The sequence below is a fragment of the Manis pentadactyla genome, chromosome 5, assembly GCF_030020395.1.
Source record: "Manis pentadactyla isolate mManPen7 chromosome 5, mManPen7.hap1, whole genome shotgun sequence".
Taxonomy (NCBI): Eukaryota; Metazoa; Chordata; class Mammalia; order Pholidota; family Manidae; genus Manis; species Manis pentadactyla.
The window spans coordinates 86399666-86419665 of record NC_080023.1 but is presented as its reverse complement, the minus strand read 5'-3'; the positions used below and the strand labels follow the sequence as shown (position 1 = coordinate 86419665).

General features: G+C 43.8%; 1 protein-coding gene and 1 long non-coding RNA gene across 3 annotated transcripts in view; one reads left to right on the top strand and one right to left on the bottom strand.

Annotated features, from left to right (window-relative positions):
• Positions 1 to 660: 660 nt before the first annotated feature.
• Positions 661 to 20000, bottom strand: part of NFKB1 (nuclear factor kappa B subunit 1) — a 108244-nt gene continuing 88904 nt past the window's right edge. For both annotated transcript variants that reach the window (XM_036879193.2, XM_057502475.1), the window contains 10 exons: positions 18930 to 19071; positions 15578 to 15692; positions 10518 to 10719; positions 9877 to 10046; positions 9450 to 9552; positions 7046 to 7170; positions 5655 to 5721; positions 5161 to 5333; positions 4246 to 4426; positions 661 to 1493 (listed from right to left, as the gene is read on the bottom strand). In XM_036879193.2, coding sequence (XP_036735088.1) covers positions 1336 to 1493; positions 4246 to 4426; positions 5161 to 5333; positions 5655 to 5721; positions 7046 to 7170; positions 9450 to 9552; positions 9877 to 10046; positions 10518 to 10719; positions 15578 to 15692; positions 18930 to 19071 — 1436 coding nt within the window. In that variant the 3' untranslated portion in view covers positions 661 to 1335. The remainder of the gene's footprint in view (positions 1494 to 4245; positions 4427 to 5160; positions 5334 to 5654; positions 5722 to 7045; positions 7171 to 9449; positions 9553 to 9876; positions 10047 to 10517; positions 10720 to 15577; positions 15693 to 18929; positions 19072 to 20000) is intronic.
• On the top strand, positions 1402 to 5154 carry LOC118909075 (uncharacterized). Its single transcript, XR_005023479.2, has 4 exons — positions 1402 to 1540; positions 2381 to 2422; positions 2763 to 2902; positions 4837 to 5154. It is a non-coding gene; the product is annotated as an uncharacterized LOC118909075 (long non-coding RNA).

Below are 20000 nucleotides of genomic sequence, written 5' to 3'. Positions count from 1 at the left end.
TTCGAGCAGCACTTCAGTGTTGTCCTGAGGTAGAGGGTTTTTATACACTATGTCAATCAGTGTTGCATGGAAAGGGTGTGACCTGGGTGAGGTGGTTTTTGCAGCGGAGGCAGTCCCTGAAGGAACTGACAACTGGAGGCCATTTGCCAAGTGCTCCCAGCAGGGCCGTAAAGTCCTTTGTTAAAGAGAGATCTTGGTTATACACCAGTGTCCACCACAGAACCTCATTCAAACAGTTCCTTTTTCTTCTCCCTTGTTTTCAACTCTTAGTGAAGAGCAGTCCAGCAAAGCTTCACGCTGGAAGGCTTCCTGTCCAAGCCCCTCTGGTATGCTGAAATTCCAATCCTTTATGCATCGTGGTGGCATTGAGAACACATTGAGGCTTGAGAAGGAATGGTTTTGTGAGATGGAAGAAGGTAAGGTGGTACTGCCTAAATGAATGAAATAAGCCAAGCAAGGATTTGACAGACCCAAAGCTTTCGTTTATCTCAGGTTAAAACACCTTTCTTTTGATTATTATTTTTTTTGGGTTCATTTCTGGATCAAAAATGGATTCTAAAGAGTAATGTGAGTATGATCACTAGGCTGTGAAATGATCCTGTGATTACAAGGAATCATCTTAGAAAGTATACTTGTAGAGATAAACAAGACAAGGTCATCAATTTGCTTTTGCTTTTATTATAAAAGTAAAATAAAAATAGCATTTATAAATCCAACATTTTTTCCTTTAAAGTATTTGATCTAAAAAACATATTTACAATAGCAAAATGCAGAAAAAGGGGGAAAATACCATTTTCAGCACTGATTGTAACCATGTTTAAATATTGACATGTACATGATCCTTTTTTAAATCACAGAGATAACCACATTAGAAAAAGCAGTAAGCCTTTTTTTTTTATTATACACTTAGTAACTCTCATTTTAAAATATCCCTTTCACTAATCCTTAATCTGAATGCACACTCAGTGGACGGCCAGGAGGAATGCCAGGTGGGGCCTGTGACACCTTTTAATGACAGTGGGAATGCAGCAGAGGGACAGCAGCAATGACAGGAAGCAGCTGGTAAAGCTCAAGAAGCCATCTCACCCCCAACGAGGCATCAGCCCAGCAGAGTGCTGTGACTGCTAGACACTATCTGTAAGTGAACCGAATTAAAAATTCATTTAGGAATCAAGAAAGGAAGCCAAATTGAAAAGGCTTGAATTAAATCCAGAACGATCCAGGCAGGCTGGTTTTCCTCTGAGCACCTCTGGATGCATGTTACCTTTCTTCACTTGGACAATGTGGTGGAATTTCAGAGCTTTGGTTTGCATGGTGTTGGGAAATGCCAGTGGGCTAAATTTTGCCTTCTATAGGTCCTTCCTGCCCATACTCGTGGGGCATTTTGTTAAGAGTTAGCAATGAGCTGCCGCTGGTCAGAGACTCTGTAAAGCTGAGTTTGCGGAAGGACGTCTCCACGCCGCTGTCGCAGATGCTGTCATCTCGGAGCTCGTCTGAGTGGGGAGTAAGCACAGAGTCACTGAGGAACAGTGGGACTAAGGTGAAGCCTTCACTCTCGTAACGCTTTCCATTCTAGCCTGGTTCCAAGTACAGCTCTTAAAGGCTTGTGGGCTCCATCAGCTTCCACCAGTCCCACGTCCAACCTACAGTGCCCTGCTAGTTGCTACTGTTCAGTGGGTGGGGGGCAGAAAACACAGACTAAAGGCATCAAAATTAACCAAAGGTTTTTCTTTGTCTAGCCTTGTGTTTATCAGGACCCTTTCTGAATTCTCTTGACTCAAGGTACCTTTTTATCTTTAGAAATCAGGTGTTCTTTTCCAACCACTGAATTACCTGTTTAAAGCAGGGGAGATTGCTAAACCCAGGCAGAATGGAGACAGAAGTAGGAACTAAAATTGAGATATCTCTCTGGGCTGTCTATGCTATTAAACACTATATACTGCCTCAAAAACATTTTGATAGCAAAAACATAAGATGATTTTGATGAAAATGAGTTTCTACTGGACAGTTAGGTCAAATTCTCTTTGTTGAGAAATGTCTTTAGGATCTGAACAATGTGAATTCTTTCTTAGAGTAACCAAGGGAAGAGAAGTCTAATACACACATCGAAATGCTATCATCTTGTATGTTAAATTCCAGTATTAAAATGTTAGGACTTTAATAGCAGTGACATAGCTATTTTCTTGTTACTGATTTATTCAGTTAACCAATCTTAATGCCAGGCATGAGATATTATCAAAGAATTACAAATCAAGGGCTTAATGCTTTTTAAGCATTGTGTGGAAAGAGCATCAGGCCATGAGAAAGATGTAGATCGTTTTCCTGGTGGGTATGTTATTCCTTTCTAAAGTGTGCATGATACCTGTCCTTGTACCCCTAGGAAGGCCTGCCAGACAAGGGACCCTGGTGCTGAAACTGAATGGTAAGGAGCCAGCCAGGTGAGGGTCTCTGCATGGAAGGGGAAGGAAGGCTCAGAGGTACTACTGCTGGATCCCGCTGTGAGCAGGAGGAACACATGGGGGCTGCCAGGCAGAGGAGGTGGGAGGAAGGGCGAACAAAGGCAATGTTTAAGAGAGAGAATGAATAAAGAGGGGACATTGCCCTTCTTGGCCCCTGACCCACCTTCATGGCCTCAAACAGTGCTAGGTACCCAGGCTGACCTCAGCAGGGATTTGCTGAATGGGTGAATGAACTGGAGGGTATGTTAGTATGTACTAACAATCTCATTAATTTTTTTAAAACTGTAACTACCTGCTGTCTAGAGAATGGACTGGAGAGAGATTGGCAATGGGGAAACTGATTAGGACCTGCTGCAGGAGTCGAGGCAAGAAATGAAGGTGGATGGACGAGAGCAGCTATCACAGAGAGGAAGGACCTGGGCTGATGGGCAGTGGTAGGAGCAGTAAGTAGTGGTGGGCAATTCTTAGGATTTTTTCTTCACCTCCTGGTGGAAGGGCAGTATTTCTACTTACACAGCGAGTTCTGAGTGTGGGTAAGTGTCCTGTGTAAGCAGGGGGAGTCAGCGGGCCCAGGACTGGGCTCTGGGGGGCTAACACTTTACGAGGTGAGTGTGCCGTGGCAAAGGCAAGAGTGGAGCCTGTGGGAAGCGGGAGGCAGGGGCCGGCCGTGATCACGCCGGGAGCAGGGAAGCAGGGTGGAGAGTGGGTCTGCCCTGATACTGCTCACCACCACAGGAGCAGCTGGGTGGGCGGTGGGCTGGAACTGCCAGGCGTCAAGGAGAGGAGAGAAGGTGAAGAGGCAGAAAGGATAACTCTCAAAAAAATTCTTCTAGAAGCTCTGCTGTGTACGGGAACAGAGATACTGGGCTGTAGTTAAAGGGGGTGTGGGGTAAAGGGAGCGATTTTTTTTCCATTTGTTCTATTTTGAAAAGCTGAGAGAAACTACAGCATGCTTGCTGGTGATCCCATCGGGAGGGAGACACTGCTAGTGTGGGAGAGGCCACAGTGAGAAGGGATGGAGACGGGGCGCGGCAGGAAGGGGAGGTGGGGGGTTGGGCTGAGCTTGCCATACACACACCATCCTCTGACGGACAGGGCAGTGCAGGCGCAGGCTGGTGACTCAGCACCAAGGTGAGAGAATTCTAGTAGTTCCTCTGTTAACAGAATGTGAGATGAGGCCGCTGGATGTTACCCATCCAGTGAGAGGGAGGGGTTTGGGGGCCTGGGAAGAGAAAGTGGGCAATTGTTGTGTAAAGAGTGGGAGAATCCATTTAAAGGGAAATAAGGGATTTTGGGGATGTGAAGAGAGGCCACTATGTTCTATGTTTTAGGTGGGAGACAGGGTCAGGGTTAGAGTGCAGGGACAGGCCGAAGGGGGGAAGACCCCTGGGGGCAGGAGCAGGAAGGACCAAGCTCCTGTGGCAGTGATCACAGCATCAGCCACAGTCTGGCCCTAGTCCTGGTTCTGTAAACCTTGCTCTATGCAGTTCTCTCGTTTTTCAATTTAAGAAGTGAGAGAATTAATATTTACCTTAATCACCCACAGCATGGTGTTCTTAGTATTTATTGTTCATCTGAGAAACTCATGTGTCAATGAGACTGTCCCTGGGAACAGCCCCCTCTCCTTAATGGTAGTGTCAAGAGGGGCAGCAGTAGAGCTTGTGAGCCCAGGGGAGACAGACACATGGGACAGAACATTCAGGAGACATGGTGGGAGGACCTGCTACCTCCCAGGGGGCTGGGGAGCAGGAGACTATCTCAGCTGCTTTTCCTGTTTTCTCTTTACCTATTTGTTGCCTTGTGGAGGCAGGTGAGAGAGGCAGCGAGACGGCCTGACAGGAGGTCTGGCCCAGGCTGGGGGCTGCAGTTCCGGAAGTGCGGAAGGCCGCCTGGATCACTTCAATGGCTTCAGTGTAGCCCATCTGTCTCAGGGCCTCCACCAGCTCTTTTATTGTTCCCCCAGAGACCTGCGAGAGAGAAATAATGAAGAAAGGGTGTATTTTCACGTTCAGATGTGTGCAAGGAACAGCCAGGCAGGCCGTAAGCAGACCACCACACCTCTTTCCTGCTGCCTCCCCACGGTGAGAGAGCTAGGCGGTCCTGGGAAGGTCAGAGTGAAGACATTTAAGAAAATACAGTGTCTTTGAATTGAGTTTCCTGTTTCAGCCCAGAGACCACTCAGGAAATCACAGAGAAGTGGCTTCTATTAAGCCGAGAGAGTGAGGAGAGCGAGAAGGTGCTGAGCTGGTGAAACTGGCGGTGTGAAGCGACACATATTCCTGTTTAAGCTGAAGCTCTGAAAACCACTGAGAAATAAGAGCTAACAACAACATTTTCAGCAGCAAATAATTTCACCCCTTGTTTTTCTACCTTTTAGTTCTAGAAATGAGAGCATCGCGTCCCGGAGAGTGGACGCTGTGTCCTGACACGTGGCCAAGGCCCAGTCCCAGACAGGAAGATGTGCGCCATGTTGATCACAGTCTAGTGTTTGTCCTGTGTCAACCCTGACCTCCCAGTGACATTATTACAGGAAATCTCAAGGTATCTGAAAACAGCCTTGTTAGGAAGGTGGGTTCCATCCTGGCCTGGTGCGCCTCCAGGGTGAGGACTGCTTCCTTCCTCAAGGGGGGAGAGGGAAGGGAACTGTGCCGGGTCAGTGGTGTCGAATGAAGATGGTCAAGGACCTCAGGTGATGCGTTACCTCATAGTTATCCATAAGCGTTTTAGAAGGAGCAGGACTTAGCCGGAAGGCATTATTTAGTATTCCCAGACCCAGTTTTTGTGCCAGAGTAGCCCAGTTTTTGTCTGGATCAGGGATTTCTAGCAACTTGTAGAGCTGCACCTTCGCATCTTCAGTCAGCTGTTTCATGTCTCCTGAAGGAAAAGAAGAAATACAGAGTCCTAATTGGCCCGAGGCTCCGGAGGGACTGGCCACGGCCACACTGCTCGCCCTGCAGGGCCTCGTGGGAGCGATCAGGTTCCTTCACTGAAGGCAGAAGTCCAGCTGAGTAACAGCAGTGTATATTCTAGTTTATGACTGGATATTCTCCTTTGCATGCCTTCACGATCTTCGGATTCTGAAATAAGCCTCTGTGCCGTTCACAGGACACCCTGGGTAATGCTGGCTCACCCTCACCCCGTTAAGTGACAGTGAGGAGATAACCCTGGTTAAGAGAGCCCAGTTCTGCAACTTACCTTGCCCCGGTGAGTCATCGGATGTAAACTCTGGCTCGTATGGTTTCCCATTTAATATGTCAAATACCTATTGGGAAGAAAAACATGGGGAAACATTACACATTAAGGCATCATGAAGGGAACTTGCTTCTTTGTAATAAAGGACCAGCATGTCCTCGTTAGGAGGGCCAGGACCCCCGATGGAGCATTGGGGAGGAGTCAGTACCAGTGCCCTGTGGGGCAAGAAGGGCCCTGGCAATTCTCGGCCTGGGAGGATGTGCGGTACAGGGGCTGTCGTGGGGTAGGGCTCATAGACTCAGGGCCGTGGTCCTTCTAAGGCACAGGTAGTCCTGGCCACCAAATCAGTCATGTTTTGGTCCAGCAGTAGCTGGTAAGTGATGCCTCCCTGAGAGCCAGGGCAAGGGCTGAGCTTACTCGGAGCTGTGAGCTTACTTCTTTGCCACCCCTCCTCCCTGGTAAAAGGCTTATGGGAATGAGTTGTATAAACTTGCTCAAACTGAGGCATATATATGGTCACAAGGCTGATGTTAGCCTTCTGCCACCATCTGCATTTTAACTGAGGGGCCAGAAAGTCTTAGGTTGAAAGAAAAACAATTTCATGGCTACAGAGGCCTTTCATGTTCTCTGCAGTCACTTGGTGCTGGCCTGGGTAAGGACAACATAGGTCACTGAAGTGGGTTACTTTCTGCATTCTGTGGTGAGGCTTCTGGGAAGGACGGGTGCTTGAGGTAAAAGGAAAACCATGTGGTCTCTGCCAGGGTCACTTAGCTCAACCCACGCAGGCACAAATGGCAGTTTCTGGATGTGGAGCAGTGCCCCTAAGAATGTCCATTTTTGTCACATAGAGCTCTGTAGGCTGCCCACCTCCTCCCTCTGGCTCTTCTCCCTGTCCCCAAACACCCAGTAACTGCTTGTCACCTTCAGATCCCAGCTCACTGGAGTTCTGAGGAAGGCTTTCAGTCTGTTTATTCTATGTTTATTGAAATCCTCAGAAGAACCCCAGTTTCTTTTTCTGTTCAGAAATCACTCACCAAAGTTCTAAACAAACCATAACGTTTACTCTAGCTTCAGAAATTGAGATGGGGACAATTCTGGTGTGAGTTCACAATGGGACATTCCTGCCTGAATTTTCCGTTTTCTCTGGCTCAGCCCTCTCTCACAACGGAGTCCTCATCTGAGGAGGCACACGCTTTCACACTCAGAATGCTGCTGACCCAGATCTTCTATGGATAGGCTTTTCAAGTTAAATATGGCTCCTGACAGGCAGACTTTCTTAAAAATAAAAGGCATCTGCTTTGGGGAATAAATAACCAGGAAGCCCATCTGTTCTTGCATTCTGAACTGTTAGCTCCCTCGGGAGCTGCCATCAAACAGACGGGAGCCACACTCACCTGCCAGTTGGTGGCCATATCTAGTGGTGTGGTTCCAGGCACGACTCCTTCATCCTCCCCATCCTTTTCCCAGGAGTCGTCCAGGTCATAGAGAGGCTCAAAGTTCTCCACCAGGGGATCTGCTCCTGTGAAGTCAAGTCACACAGCATTAGGTAAACCCAGGTCTTGTCAACTTCAGCTGCCTACAGGGGTCAGATTTCCCAAGGCAAAGCCCAGTAGCCACTGGAGACAATTACCTGGATAAGTTTTAATATATAAAATATGTTTCTACTGAAATATTCAGAGAACTTTTAAATTCTAATTAGTTTTGACTGAAAGGTGTCTGTGATACACTGTGTAGCCAAGGACACTTTTAAAAGCAAAAGACTTCGAATACCCTGACCCTCACATTTGACTCTCTAAACTAGTTTTCAACTGAATGATGCGTCTTTAATCTGAGGAACATAATGACAGCCATTTACAGGGACTGGAGTGGGGTGACCCCTTAGGATTAAGGTCCTAAATGTTCAAATTTATGCCACCACTCTGCACTTCTCAGCCTCTTCTCTTTGCTCAAAAGAGCAAATATGCTTGCTGTCTGGTGGCAACATGTTCCATTTTATTCCTGGCTAGAGCACTGCCAGGGCCCTGATTCTTAAAGAAAAACACCAAAAAAAGGGAAAAAGAAAACCCACAAAAAAACACCCTGCTAGGATGTATAGTTATTGAAAAATGCATGGCTAATCTTGGAAAATCCAGTCTGTCCCGTAGCCTGCAGCAAGAAACCACCAAAAGAGCAGGGGTTAGAGCTAGAGTCAACGTCTCAAAGGCTCGGAGACTGTGTTTATGGGAGAGTGTTTAGCTGGATGCCTAGCGAATAGTAGTAAGTTCAGCACATCCTTTGGGGAAAAGAACTTATTTTTATCCTGCTAGGAGAACATTATATTTCTGCCAGTTTCAATAATAAGAGGGTGTTGATGAAACTCAAAGAAGGATCTTAATGCCATTTCTCATTTCTGTCTCCCAGTCGTAGCCTGACCTGTGATGAGGCAGGAGGTGTCTCCTGACCACAAAAACACTGGAGAAACAAACTTATAATCAGTAACATTCATTAGAGCTAATGAACAATTTATAGCCATGAAGGGAGATGCTGAGCTGTGTTCCATGAGTGACCTTCATGACTTTGAGCTCATGATTCAGCTTTCCATCCGAGTTGTTTGTGGAGAAATTGTTACTTGCTACTTCTTCCATGGAATACTGAGAATTCATGAGAAAGCATTTTTTTAAAGGGTTATAGCTTCTTGACTGAAGGCATTTCTTAATTATAACCAGTGAGTTCCCAAAGTATATGCAATCAGAGTCTCTTGTTTAAGAAAAAGTTCAAGTTGACAAAAGAGAAAAGGCTGCTGCTTATTTGGGATATGATTTTACTTGCCAAAAAAAATGTGCTGCCCCTAAGAAAGAAAAAAGTTCCTGTATCTTCCTGGACTCACTTTTTAAAGAAGATATTTAACCTGCTTTGTTTCTTGAATTTATGAAGTGTTTACTTTCTAAAAATATTTTAATAACCTCTAAAATAAATCTGTTGAAGAATTGTGATACTAATTTCATTAAACATTTCTGAGATTCTAAATATACAAGACAATAGAGGTATGAGGATGAGTAGGAATATTTTCCTGTACGCCTCAGGACTAGAGGATTAAATGGAATAACACCTGTGATCTTTTAGCAAAGCAGGGGAGAGAAACAACAGTAGAGAGAATGTAGTCCAGAAGTTTAGAGTGATTGGGTGTGATTCACAGCTATGCCCTGCCTGGGACCCTGGTCTATCTAGTCTGTTTCCTTGGCTGTAAGATGGGACACAATAATGGTACTTATCTCAAAGGGCTACTGTGGATTAAATGAGCCAGTGTGTGTGAAGTGCCTAGCATAGTGCCTGGTACTTGGTACACAATTTCTAGTGCCTTGCACATGGCAGTACTCAATCCATGACCCATTTGTTTTTTCCTATTATTCTGACTTCTCAGAGACCTTTCCTACAAAAGGAAGCTTATAATTACTTCTTATACCAATAAACTTTTCTTCTGGGGATTTTTTTATGTGATCTGAGGCTGGTATTGCTCAGAGTTCTGCAAGGAATTAAATTCAACTTTAAGATCTCGTCATAAACACACACAGTCCAAAACAAACAGGTGCATTAGAGAGTGAAAACTTGTGCAAGGCACTAGAAACTGTCAGGAGGAAGCCTAGGACTGCCAGTTCAAACACTGCCTTTGGGGCAGTTAAAGTATGATTTCCACAGAACTTTTATTTACTTATGCCTTTGAGCAGCAGGTCTGTGGCTTAAAGGTGACATGGCTGCTCTATTGAAGCGAGTTTGCATGCCTGAAACCTTTTCCTGTCACTATCTGCCAGGTCGCCTTACCTGCTGCTTTGAGAAGAGCTGCCAGTCTGGTGGACCCTCTCCCAGCTGCTATGTGCAGGGGTGTAGTTCCATCGTAGGTGGTACTGTCTACATGGGCATCACCCTAAACCCAGCACACACAGAAAAGGGTTAATGGACGTGCACTCCCCCTTCTGTCCCCACCTCCCATCTGCATGGCCTCCCAGGTTATATTACTGTCCCATTTGCTGTTTGGGCCAGGCTCTGCCATTGAAGATATCCCGACCTGGACGTGTCTGGCAGATGGTGATAGGAATGCCCAGAGCTGCCACTCTGAAGCCTTGAGTAGATACTAAACAAATAGAGCTGACAATAGGGAGAAATGCTATTACCGGCATTCATCTTTGAAAAGAGTTTCCTAAATCTGCCGTGGGGATTTAATGCAAAGGCAAACAAGCACGCCCTTCACCTCCAGGAGCAGGCAGCCAGCCAGGGAGATGTTGTCGTGCTCCACGGCCAGGTGCAGTGCCGTGCGCCCAGACTTGCGCTCCTGGGCGTTGACGTCCGCCCCAGCGGCTACCAGCAGCAGCAGACAGGGCATGCTGTTGCTCATCGTGGCTATGTGGGTGGCGTTCAGACCTGCGGCCCAAGCAGAGACAGTCACGGGGTCGGAAGGCTCTCCCAGATGGCCCTCAGTGAAGCCGAAGGCAATGGCAAAACTGGACCACAGGGAGGGGATGCTGCTGGGGTCAGCATCTAGTGCTGAGAGTCTCTGCTCCAGAGAGCCTTTAAAGGTGCTATAAGTCTGTCATTCTGCATGTAAACCCACGATCTCCTTTTATGTTCTCAGGAGACACTGGTAGCACATAAAAATTCTCCAAATAAATGGTGCTTTCTACACTTCAAGACTCTGCTTTTCCCTCCTACTAGCTATTCCAAATCATCTTTAAAGGAATTAGCTACGGCAAGCAAGTTCTCATAAAAGATGATGTACTCCAGGTGACTAAGGAAAGCACTGTCGGGTGCAAACCAATAAACGCATTTATCAAACACGTACTAACTGGCTGGAAAACAGATAATGTCACACTGTGATGTGTGACTGTCTCTTACCTTCCCCATTGGGGAGGTCGATAAGTAGTGCTGCCTTTTTGTGCTTGAGTAAAATACTGAGAAGTCTGTCATGTCCTCCTTTGGCAGCTAGGTGCAAAACAGAGTTACCCAAGCGGTCCAGGAGGCTCAGGTCGGCCCCCGCTCTCAGCAAGTCCTCCACCACAGCCTCCTGCTCGGTGATCACTGCCAAGTGCAAGGGTGTCTGGGAAGCAGAGAAGAGACAGATACTGGTCAGCAGCAAACACCTGTAACCCTTCAACTTAGCAGCTGCCGCTGCAATACTGGAGTCATACTGCGGGGCCATTTCCCATTCCCAGATTAACTCCCACCTTTGCAAATAAGTTACTCTCTGTGTCACATCATGTGCCCATTAATGGACTAATATTTAGCCATTTATTTAAGATTATAATTCTTAATAGTTTTCTTGTTCTTTACTACAGTCCACTGATTATTGATATGTTAACTCAGCTAATCATAAATTTAGTTTTCTTGAATTTCTTGTAGGAATCTATCTTCAGCTGATAATACAATATGTTAACAAAATCAAATCAAGGCTGTGGTTTTACTGAAGAAGTTGAAGAGAACTACTCAATAGAAAGCAGTTAACAAAAGGTGCTGGCCTTCTATATGCCATGGGAAATAATTTGCTAAATTAAAAAATACTGTTCCATGGACTGGCTTCATGAGACCAATCAGTAGGACTCTTGCACCCCCATCTTAAAAAAGGTGTCAGAAGATGCTGAAAGTCATAATCAGGACAAAAGAACCATCTCACCAAGAAGGCTCGGATGAACAAACAAGATGAGCTGCTGACACCCAATAGGAACATAAATAGTCATTTGATCACTCTGCCCGCAAAGTGGTGCCTCAGTGAATCCAAATGAGATGTTTTGAAAACGTTGTTTTTAAAATGACAAAGATAAACACAATCATGAAAGTATCTTTCAAAGAATTGAGGTTACCACCCAAGAAGAGCAATATATTTTTATACCAATCAGTCTATTTCACAGGAGCCTGTGAAATCCAGTCTGTCTGGTGACAATTTGCCTAAACTTGCCCTCTCAGTGAGCAGTTACTGGCTGCAGCAGTGACAGCAGGTGGGCCACCCAGCATCTGGGCAGGTGCAGAGCAAGCACAGCACTTAAGAGCTGGGTGAAAGATGCGCTGGCCAGCTAAGTCTTCATTACAGTGATTGTTTAATACAGCAGAAACAAGACAAGGTTTTTTGCCAAATTTCCACTCTCATGTTTTTTCATCTTTTAGGACTATACCCCAGCTTGAAATGGAATGATGTCTTCAAAACTTTACATTCTGTGGCTAAGAGGTTTCCTCTTGAAAAATTAGTAAGTAACAAAAGGCTGTATTTATTAACCTGAAATTCCATTTGGGGAGATGAGGAAAGTCTGAAAAAGAATGAGATTGTAAAAAAGATCTGAAATTATAATATACTATTCAGAAATTAGGAATTACTTCTAATATAATTTTTTCAAATGACACAAATTCTCTTACCATGAGTAAGAGAAACTTTTTACAAAAAAGTTTTCTTCCATGGTCACATCAAAGGTTTTCTGTGATGGCTTTAGATCCCAGAATTTTAATCCCAGAAAAACAGTTACACAATGTGGAGATCCAGAAACCCTCATGCTATACTTGTGAATGTGTGGACTGATACAGACACAGTGGAGAACCAGATACACAAAAGCCTCCCAGCCCAACTCATACGTATATATCTGAGTGACACAATCTACAAGGGGATGTAGATGAGCATATTCTTTGCAGCATTGTCTATGGAGGTGGGAAGCAAAAAGCTTATTAAGTGTCTACTGCTGGGGAACAGGTACATTATAGGTGGAAGATGTACACTATGGAATTCCCTTCAGGAATAGAAAGTGTACTAGCTGTACACACAACTGCATAGACAGATCTATATATATCAAAGGCATATATATTGATATGTAGAACAAAGCTACTCATGCATTAAAAAAAATGCAGAAAGAACTATACACACACAAATGAGTGCATGTAAAATTGGTGAAGCCCAAATAAGATCTGTGGATTGTACTCATACCAATGTCCTGGTTTTGATACCATCTTACAGTTATGCAAGATGCTAGCACTGGGGAAACTTGGGTGAAGGGTACTTTTTGGCAACTGCTCATGAATCTATAATTATATCCAATTAAAAATTAAAAGGTTAATGTAGAGCAAGAGCACTATGTATAATATGATGTAGGCTCTGTGTGAGAGGAGACTAAAATATCTTATACTTAAAGTAAACATGCTTATGTAGCTAATATCTGGAAAAATACAAATAGAATAGTTATATTTGGGAATGGGGCTGAGAGACTTGCATGCTGCCAAGGGAGGGCAACTTTGATTATCTAGTGTATTTTCTTGTGTACCACTGAAAAACGAGGAATATATATTTGCAATAAGAATATAAAAGAAAAAAATACATGCACTAAAAACCCCACTAATGTTCTATATGAACATATGCATTTAAAACTACCCCTATCAAACACTGAGGTAGTTGTCTATTTTGGGGGAGGGGGCTGGGAGAGAAGAATGGGGATTAAAGGCAATAGATGTCAGAAATATTTAAAGAAAAATCCTAACTCTATGCACTTGGATTATTTTGTGTGTGGATCTAGAGGGTGGGTGGGGAGGGAGATTTGATCATGACAGATGGTCACAAAATGTACTAGAATTAGTGGTATTTTGGAGACTGTCTAAGACAATTGCCAAATAATCCAAATTACTTAAGAGAACTGTATGATTTTTCCATCAGGTATAGTTAATAGGAAACCTTTATGACAGATAAACGAAAGTCCAAATATTAGCCTTTTCTAGTTCAAAGTTGCCACTGGGTGGCATTTGAGACCTAAAAAGCATACAAGGGGATCTAGATCCTTGCCCACCAGTGAGAACAGTGTAAGGTGGGGAAAAATGAACCTGTATTCTCCTGAGAGTCCACAAATCAGAAGGCACGGAAGGGCCCGAAGTGGCAGTTTCAAGTATTTTGCCTCTAGCACATGGGGGAGCCTCAATATATGTAACCAAAGATGCAGGAAGGAGTTTAGCACATCATAAATCACAACTACTAACCCTGTTTTGTGGTGTCCTCTGCAGGTCCTATTTATAAACAGAAAAACAAGTAATTCCTTGAATCTGACCTACAGGCAATGAAGTTAAGCAGTCTTTGAAATGAGAACTGAGAAGCAGCAATATCCTGTTCCTAGTTTTATTAGTACAATTGTGAGGGTTAAAAAGAAGTAATCAGTCCAGAAACCCGAAAGAATCAAGCTTTATGGGTCAAATGACTTCACAAATACTATCAACTGCTGAGATGGTATGAAAATTTTGAGAAGATACCCTTTCAATGTCTATCTAAAATTAGATGTCACCCTAGTTACTTTATATTCTGAGTCAGTAAAGAATCCCCAACTTCATTTTTCTTTTGACATTATGCATGACAGCCAGAGGAAGAGGCCTAAAGCCTTACATCAAATGGGAAACTTATTTTCTCTTATCAGGAAATGCCTATTCACAGATAAAAATCTCTTGAGAGCTACATATAAACATTTTAGCACTTTTGCTTTGAGAACATAAAAATGATTCACGTCGCCTACTTTAAAAATTAAGAACTAGGACTGGCACCTTTACTGTGCAAATAATTGTACATGATTGTTGTCCATATTTTGAGACAGGGAGATATGCTTACATGAGGCATTGGAACACACCATCTGGGCCGAGGAGGACTGGGAGGTCACTGGGGGCAAAGTGAAGGGAACAGGAGGCTGAAGAGGGCGTGAGGCCAGGAGCCAGCAGGGCAGGGGAAAGACAGCTAGGAGGGAAAGCGCCCCTCGGGGAGGAGGGGGCAGCCCTGTAGAGCGAGCCCTGCTCCCCGTGCGTGCGGTAGTGTTGTCCTTTGGCCAAAGGCTGGCCCAGCTCTCCACCTTCCAACCCCTGGGATCCAGGCGCTGGTTCTGCCCAAGAAGTTTCAGTATCTTTTCCTCCCCTGAAATCTGCTTGTGCCTGTCAGGCAGGCTCATTACATCTCCGGCTCCCTTCTCTCTCAGCAGTATCTGGAGACCTCTGCAACAGAGTTAGTTCCTCCAGGTGCTTTTGAGTACACCTCATTTCTCTTTAAACCTGATTTGGGCAAAACTCTTCAGTGTTCTCCTTTTACCTCACTTTGAATTGTCTTTCTGGTTTTGAAAGACATTTTCCCCTCCTCAAGCAACCTTTTACCTTTCTGTGTTTTGATTCCAGGATCCTTTATTTAATATATGTTTTAATCTTGATGTCAAAATGTGTTTCAGTAGACTTCAGGATTCTTGTATATTATTGGCTCTTCAATGTTTTTCAATTTTCTTTTTCTTGACAGATGTGCCTTATTTACTCTAGGTTCTCATTCTAAAATGGATTGGCTAGGGTTGGGAGTAGTGGGTGGATAAACAGGTGAAAGGGGTTGAAAGGTACAAACTTCCAGTTATGAAATAAATGTCATGGGGATATAATGTACAGTGTAGTTACTAGCTAATAGTACTGCACTGCATATTTGAAAATTGCCAAGAGATCTTAGAAGTTCTCATCACAAAAAAACTGATGACTTTGTGGTGACAGATGGCGACAAAACTTATTTTGGTGATCATTTTGCAATATATGCAAATATCATGTCTTTATGTTGTACACCTGAAACTATTATTATGTCAATTATACTTCAATAAAAAAAGAAGGGGAAAATGGTGGAGACTCTTAACAGATTTCTGAAGTTCAAAGTTTGTCTTTCCTCAACAGGATGCTGAATTTCATTGTGGGGTACTTGCTATTTATACCCACAGGTTAAAGAATCCTAATGCATAAAATAACATTCCCAGGTAATGGCCTTTTAGAGTATTACTACAAAACAAAGTATTTTGTTGAATTTTTCTATTAATATTATTAGAAATAACAGGTATACACACACGTATGTGCACGTGCAACTTACGGTTTTTTCATTGTAAAAAACCATACCTTTACAATTAATTAGAAGTTCTCTCCACGATATGTCTGCTTACCTGGTAGAGATCATTTCTCATGTTGATAATGTCATCAGAAATCAAACCAGATGTGACTTCTAGCAAGTCCCTCACAAGCTGAGCATGAAGGTGGATGATTGCTAAGTGTAAGACACTGGAATGAAAACATAGTGGCAGTAATCAGCTAAAGTTTTAATAATAAGACAAAGATTCCCAACATATGATCAGATATGCAGACTGAACTTGGCTCTCATACCTTGGCCCCCAAATGGTTTGAATGTATAAAGTGTCTTGAATATGAGTCAGGGAATGTTCTGTTGCCGACCCAAGACTGCTCTCCTCATTTATGGTGCCTGCCTGGCTCTGGGGACATGCATGTTGGACTGTTTGAGGTATAAAGGCACCCAGGCTTTGAGGCAAAGAGACCTAAATTCAAATCCCAATCCTGCCACTGCACTGCCGTTTCAGGACCTTTTCTGCTCTAGCTTTTCTGACTTCCCTTGACATACAGATGATACACATAAAATGACTGGCAGTAGGAACTGTTCCAAAAAAATGCAGTTACATCACTTAGCTCTGCCACCCTCCTCCAAAATACAGTGTGGTGGCTTTTTAAAGATCTTCCTAGATGCCAAGAGGGAAAATGGATCCAGGCTTTTCGTTACTGAGAGAAGAGATCTGAGGCAAACTTCTGAAGGAACAATGTGATTACATTTTTCACCCTCAATTATTCCCTCTGCCTGGGCAAAGCCTACTCCATCCTTCATATTCCAATTCAAACCTTACATCTTCTCTCAGCTCCTTAGGCAGAGCATGTAGAGTCCCTTCAGTTTACTGCTTGGTTATGCAAGTTTTCTGCAGGCCTCTCTGCCTCTTTGGCTGGTGACCTCCACTGGGGCTGGTTCTCTGGCTCAGCCTTATAGCCCTGGCACACAATTTAGGCACTGAAGGTCAGGATGTTAGAATGAACCTAAGGGCTTATACTAATGAGGCCCAAAATAGTGGTGAGTACCAAGCACCACTTCCAGGGACAAAGGTTTTTTCATTGTAAAAAACCATACCTTTACAATTAATTAGAAGTGACTCAACAACAACAATAAAAGTGGTTACTATTTGTTTAGAGTGCCTGTTCACCAGCTGATGCTAAGCACCTGATGTACATTATTTGCTATGACAATAATCCTGTGTGGTCGGCAATAGTATCCTCATTTTTCAGATGATGACACTGAGATTTGTAGGTATAACAGAACTCAACCCAGGTCACATAACTAGTGAGTGGCAAAACTGGGATTCAAGTCAGGTCTGTCTTGCTCCAAAGCTGTCTCTTAACTCCATAAACTATCCTGCTTGAGTACGTGTGCACTACTCTGCAGAGTTGCAGATGAACATCTAAGACGATAACTATTCCACAGTATGGACAGACTGCGAGGCAGAGCACACTTAAAAGTATAACATGGTGTCAATACATCTGGGATTTGAGGCACAGGCTGAATGTTTAATTTAAAGCTATTAGGTAACATTTTATTCAGGCCACTTTCTTAGCAACAGCAAGTACATTTTACTTGGGAGTGATAATGGCACAGGAGTGCCTAGCAAACTAATGTGTGACTCAATTACTTGAGACAGACTTTCAGATAGTGCTTTCAGGGTTTCACCCTCGTCTCTTGAAATACGAGGCTGGAAGATGACTCCTGAGAAGTGCTTACCATCTGACACGAGCATGATGCATGTATACCAAGACAGCCCAGTACTTTGAAAACTGCCTAAAAATTTCCCTGGGCAGTTAAGCATTTCATAGCAGAAGTACATTTCCCCTCCTCCATAAATCCTCACACCCAATGGGACTTTCCCCAATACCAGAAGTTTTTATTATTATTTTTCTTTATTGTATTTTCTGTGATGACTAATGTCCACAGGATTCAGATTAGCTGAATATGGCAAGTTCAATCCAAACATGAGGCCTGAGCTGTGAAGGCCAACTGCTATCCCTTGTCCACATTCTTAAGAGGACTCCTCTTTGGCCCCCCCATGTCTCATCTAGCTGTCCTCTTACTTGCAGGAGTATATTTGGGGTCCTAGGAAGGAACTCTAAGCATTCATTTTCTGCTTGGGGAGGAAGGCCACCTCATCGGCCCCTCCATACATGTCCAGGGGCCATACACGTGACACGTGTGTGTGCTTTCCCCTCAGTGCACCCACTTGCATGCATATACTTTGTACCCCTTTCAACAATCCCTCCCTTCAAACACAAGCAGTCCCTTTCTAGCTTGTATGTGCTCTTCTTTCTTAGGTTCAATTCAGCCCCTAAAAATGTCACTTGAAACACCGCTGTCTTGTCTTGGTTAACTGCTTTCTCTTGTGGCTATATGCAGTTGAATGCTAATTGGATTATTTAACCCTGTAAAACACAGTTGGCTATTCACAGCATTACACAAAGAAGGTTGTACCAGTTCCTCACATACTGCATAACAAGGCCAGTGGTTATACCACATCCTTGGTTACACTGCAAGGAATGAGAACAAAGGTCTCTGTTTGAAACCCTGAGGTTGGCACTTTCCTGAAGCATTTGATTCAAGTTTTAACTGAGGTTTAAAACACAGCACTCAAGAGCTCTTCCATAGAAAAGGATTTCTTAGTGTTGATACTATTTTAGGAAGGTTTTAGATAAGGCACCTGACTTGAATCTGAGGGCTGCTGTCTTGGTATGTTTACAGGCTTTTGAGATCATTGTAGAAGTCTTTTTGAAAGGACTGAGAACTATTTTAGAAGCAGACAGGTGGCTTTTCATATGTAAGCCCAGAAACAGCAGACGTGGGAGGCACGGCGTTTGGAATGTTAGGCTGCCACATGATGGGGCCTGAGCAGCCACAGCAGTGCAGTCCGGTCACAGACTGGTGGCACTGAAAGGCAGTGAGGAAGGAACCAGGGCTGGGGAGGAATGACAAGGGCCCCTCAGTCACTGAGTTGCTGTTGTCACACTGTGTTTGGGGAGCTTTCTCTCGGGTACATTGGCATCACAAACGTGCAATTGGGAATGACACGCCCTGTGGGGACCTGTTGGACCAAATGTTTGCTTACTAAATATTACTTCAATAAATAAAGCAAGGCTTTTCAAAAAGTCCCATTCCCCCCACAGCTTAGTGTTTTTGCCTATAAGCATGTACTCTTAGATGTAGTCTCACTGTTCTTTATCCAATGGGCAAGAGCCACAGGACAGGAGAAGAAATTATGCTCTTCAGCCTCAGTAACACATTCCTTCCCTTGACAGAGTGTTCCAGTCACAGGACCCAGCGGCTTTGAACAATTCTTTGTATCTCTAGCTAGTATGCGTACAACACTTTTCTCTCCTCCCTACCTAAAACAACCCTTGTTTGCCAAAGTCCTGACTTACCTGTCCCCGTTCTCATCCTGCACTGCAGTGAGATGGCGCTGGACAGCCAGCAGCATCTTCACATCTCCTGTCACTGCGTAGTCAAAAAGGGCATTGGCGTGCCGCTTGGCAAGCTGCATAGCCTTCTCTAGAAAGAGGTTATCTGCAAGGTAATGACCACAAGCATAGTTGAGTTTCCTATACTTGCTCTACTGGTATGATGTGCTCGAGGCCCACACCATCGGCATCAGTGTTCTGACACCTTGACACACATCATTTTAGTTGGACATGCTCCTTTCAGTGCTTCTGGATTGTGTTCACTAGAAAAAGCACAATTAGAAGGTGGCTCACTGACAAATACAGAGTCTGATATGAAAAATCTTTCTACATTTTGTTAGGGGAAAAGAAGCCCAGAAATGTCTTATTTACATAGACCATTGGTATTCTTGTCAAGTTCACTTCCCAAAAGTCAGGGGAAGGCAAATTGTAGCCCACAGACCAAATCCTGTGTGTGAGCATGATTTGTACATTTTTTAAAGAGGTATATAAAAAAAAGAGAATATGTAATAGACCATATGTGGCCACCAAGTCTAAATATTTACTATCTTTCCCTTTATAGAAAAAGTCTTCCGAGTATGATCTAGGATGACCTAGATCCATAACACATACTCTAATTGTTCAAAATACACACAAAAGTGCACTGTCCCACCTAATCTTAATTCTTCAAAGAGGGCATCAGGATAAAAGGGAAAAGTTCTTATTTGCAGGCAAAGTTCCACTTCAGTAAGACAGTCAAGCTACAGTCTAGAGACATTAAAGTTATGGAAACTGTGCTCTATTATCGATGGTAGAGATGAATTTGATTATCTCTGAGGATACCCAACCTGCATTATGACTGGAGAATGCATATGTAAATTTCAGGACTTGTATTCAGAGTAACACTGGGAAATAAAAATCCTAGTGTGCATAAAATAACCAGACACATGCTTTTCAAAGGCATAGAGGACTCTGAAGAGCACACCCAACCAGATATTGACATTTCCTCTTTAGATACACAGGAAATAAACCTTCTTCTGGAAACAGCTTCTACAC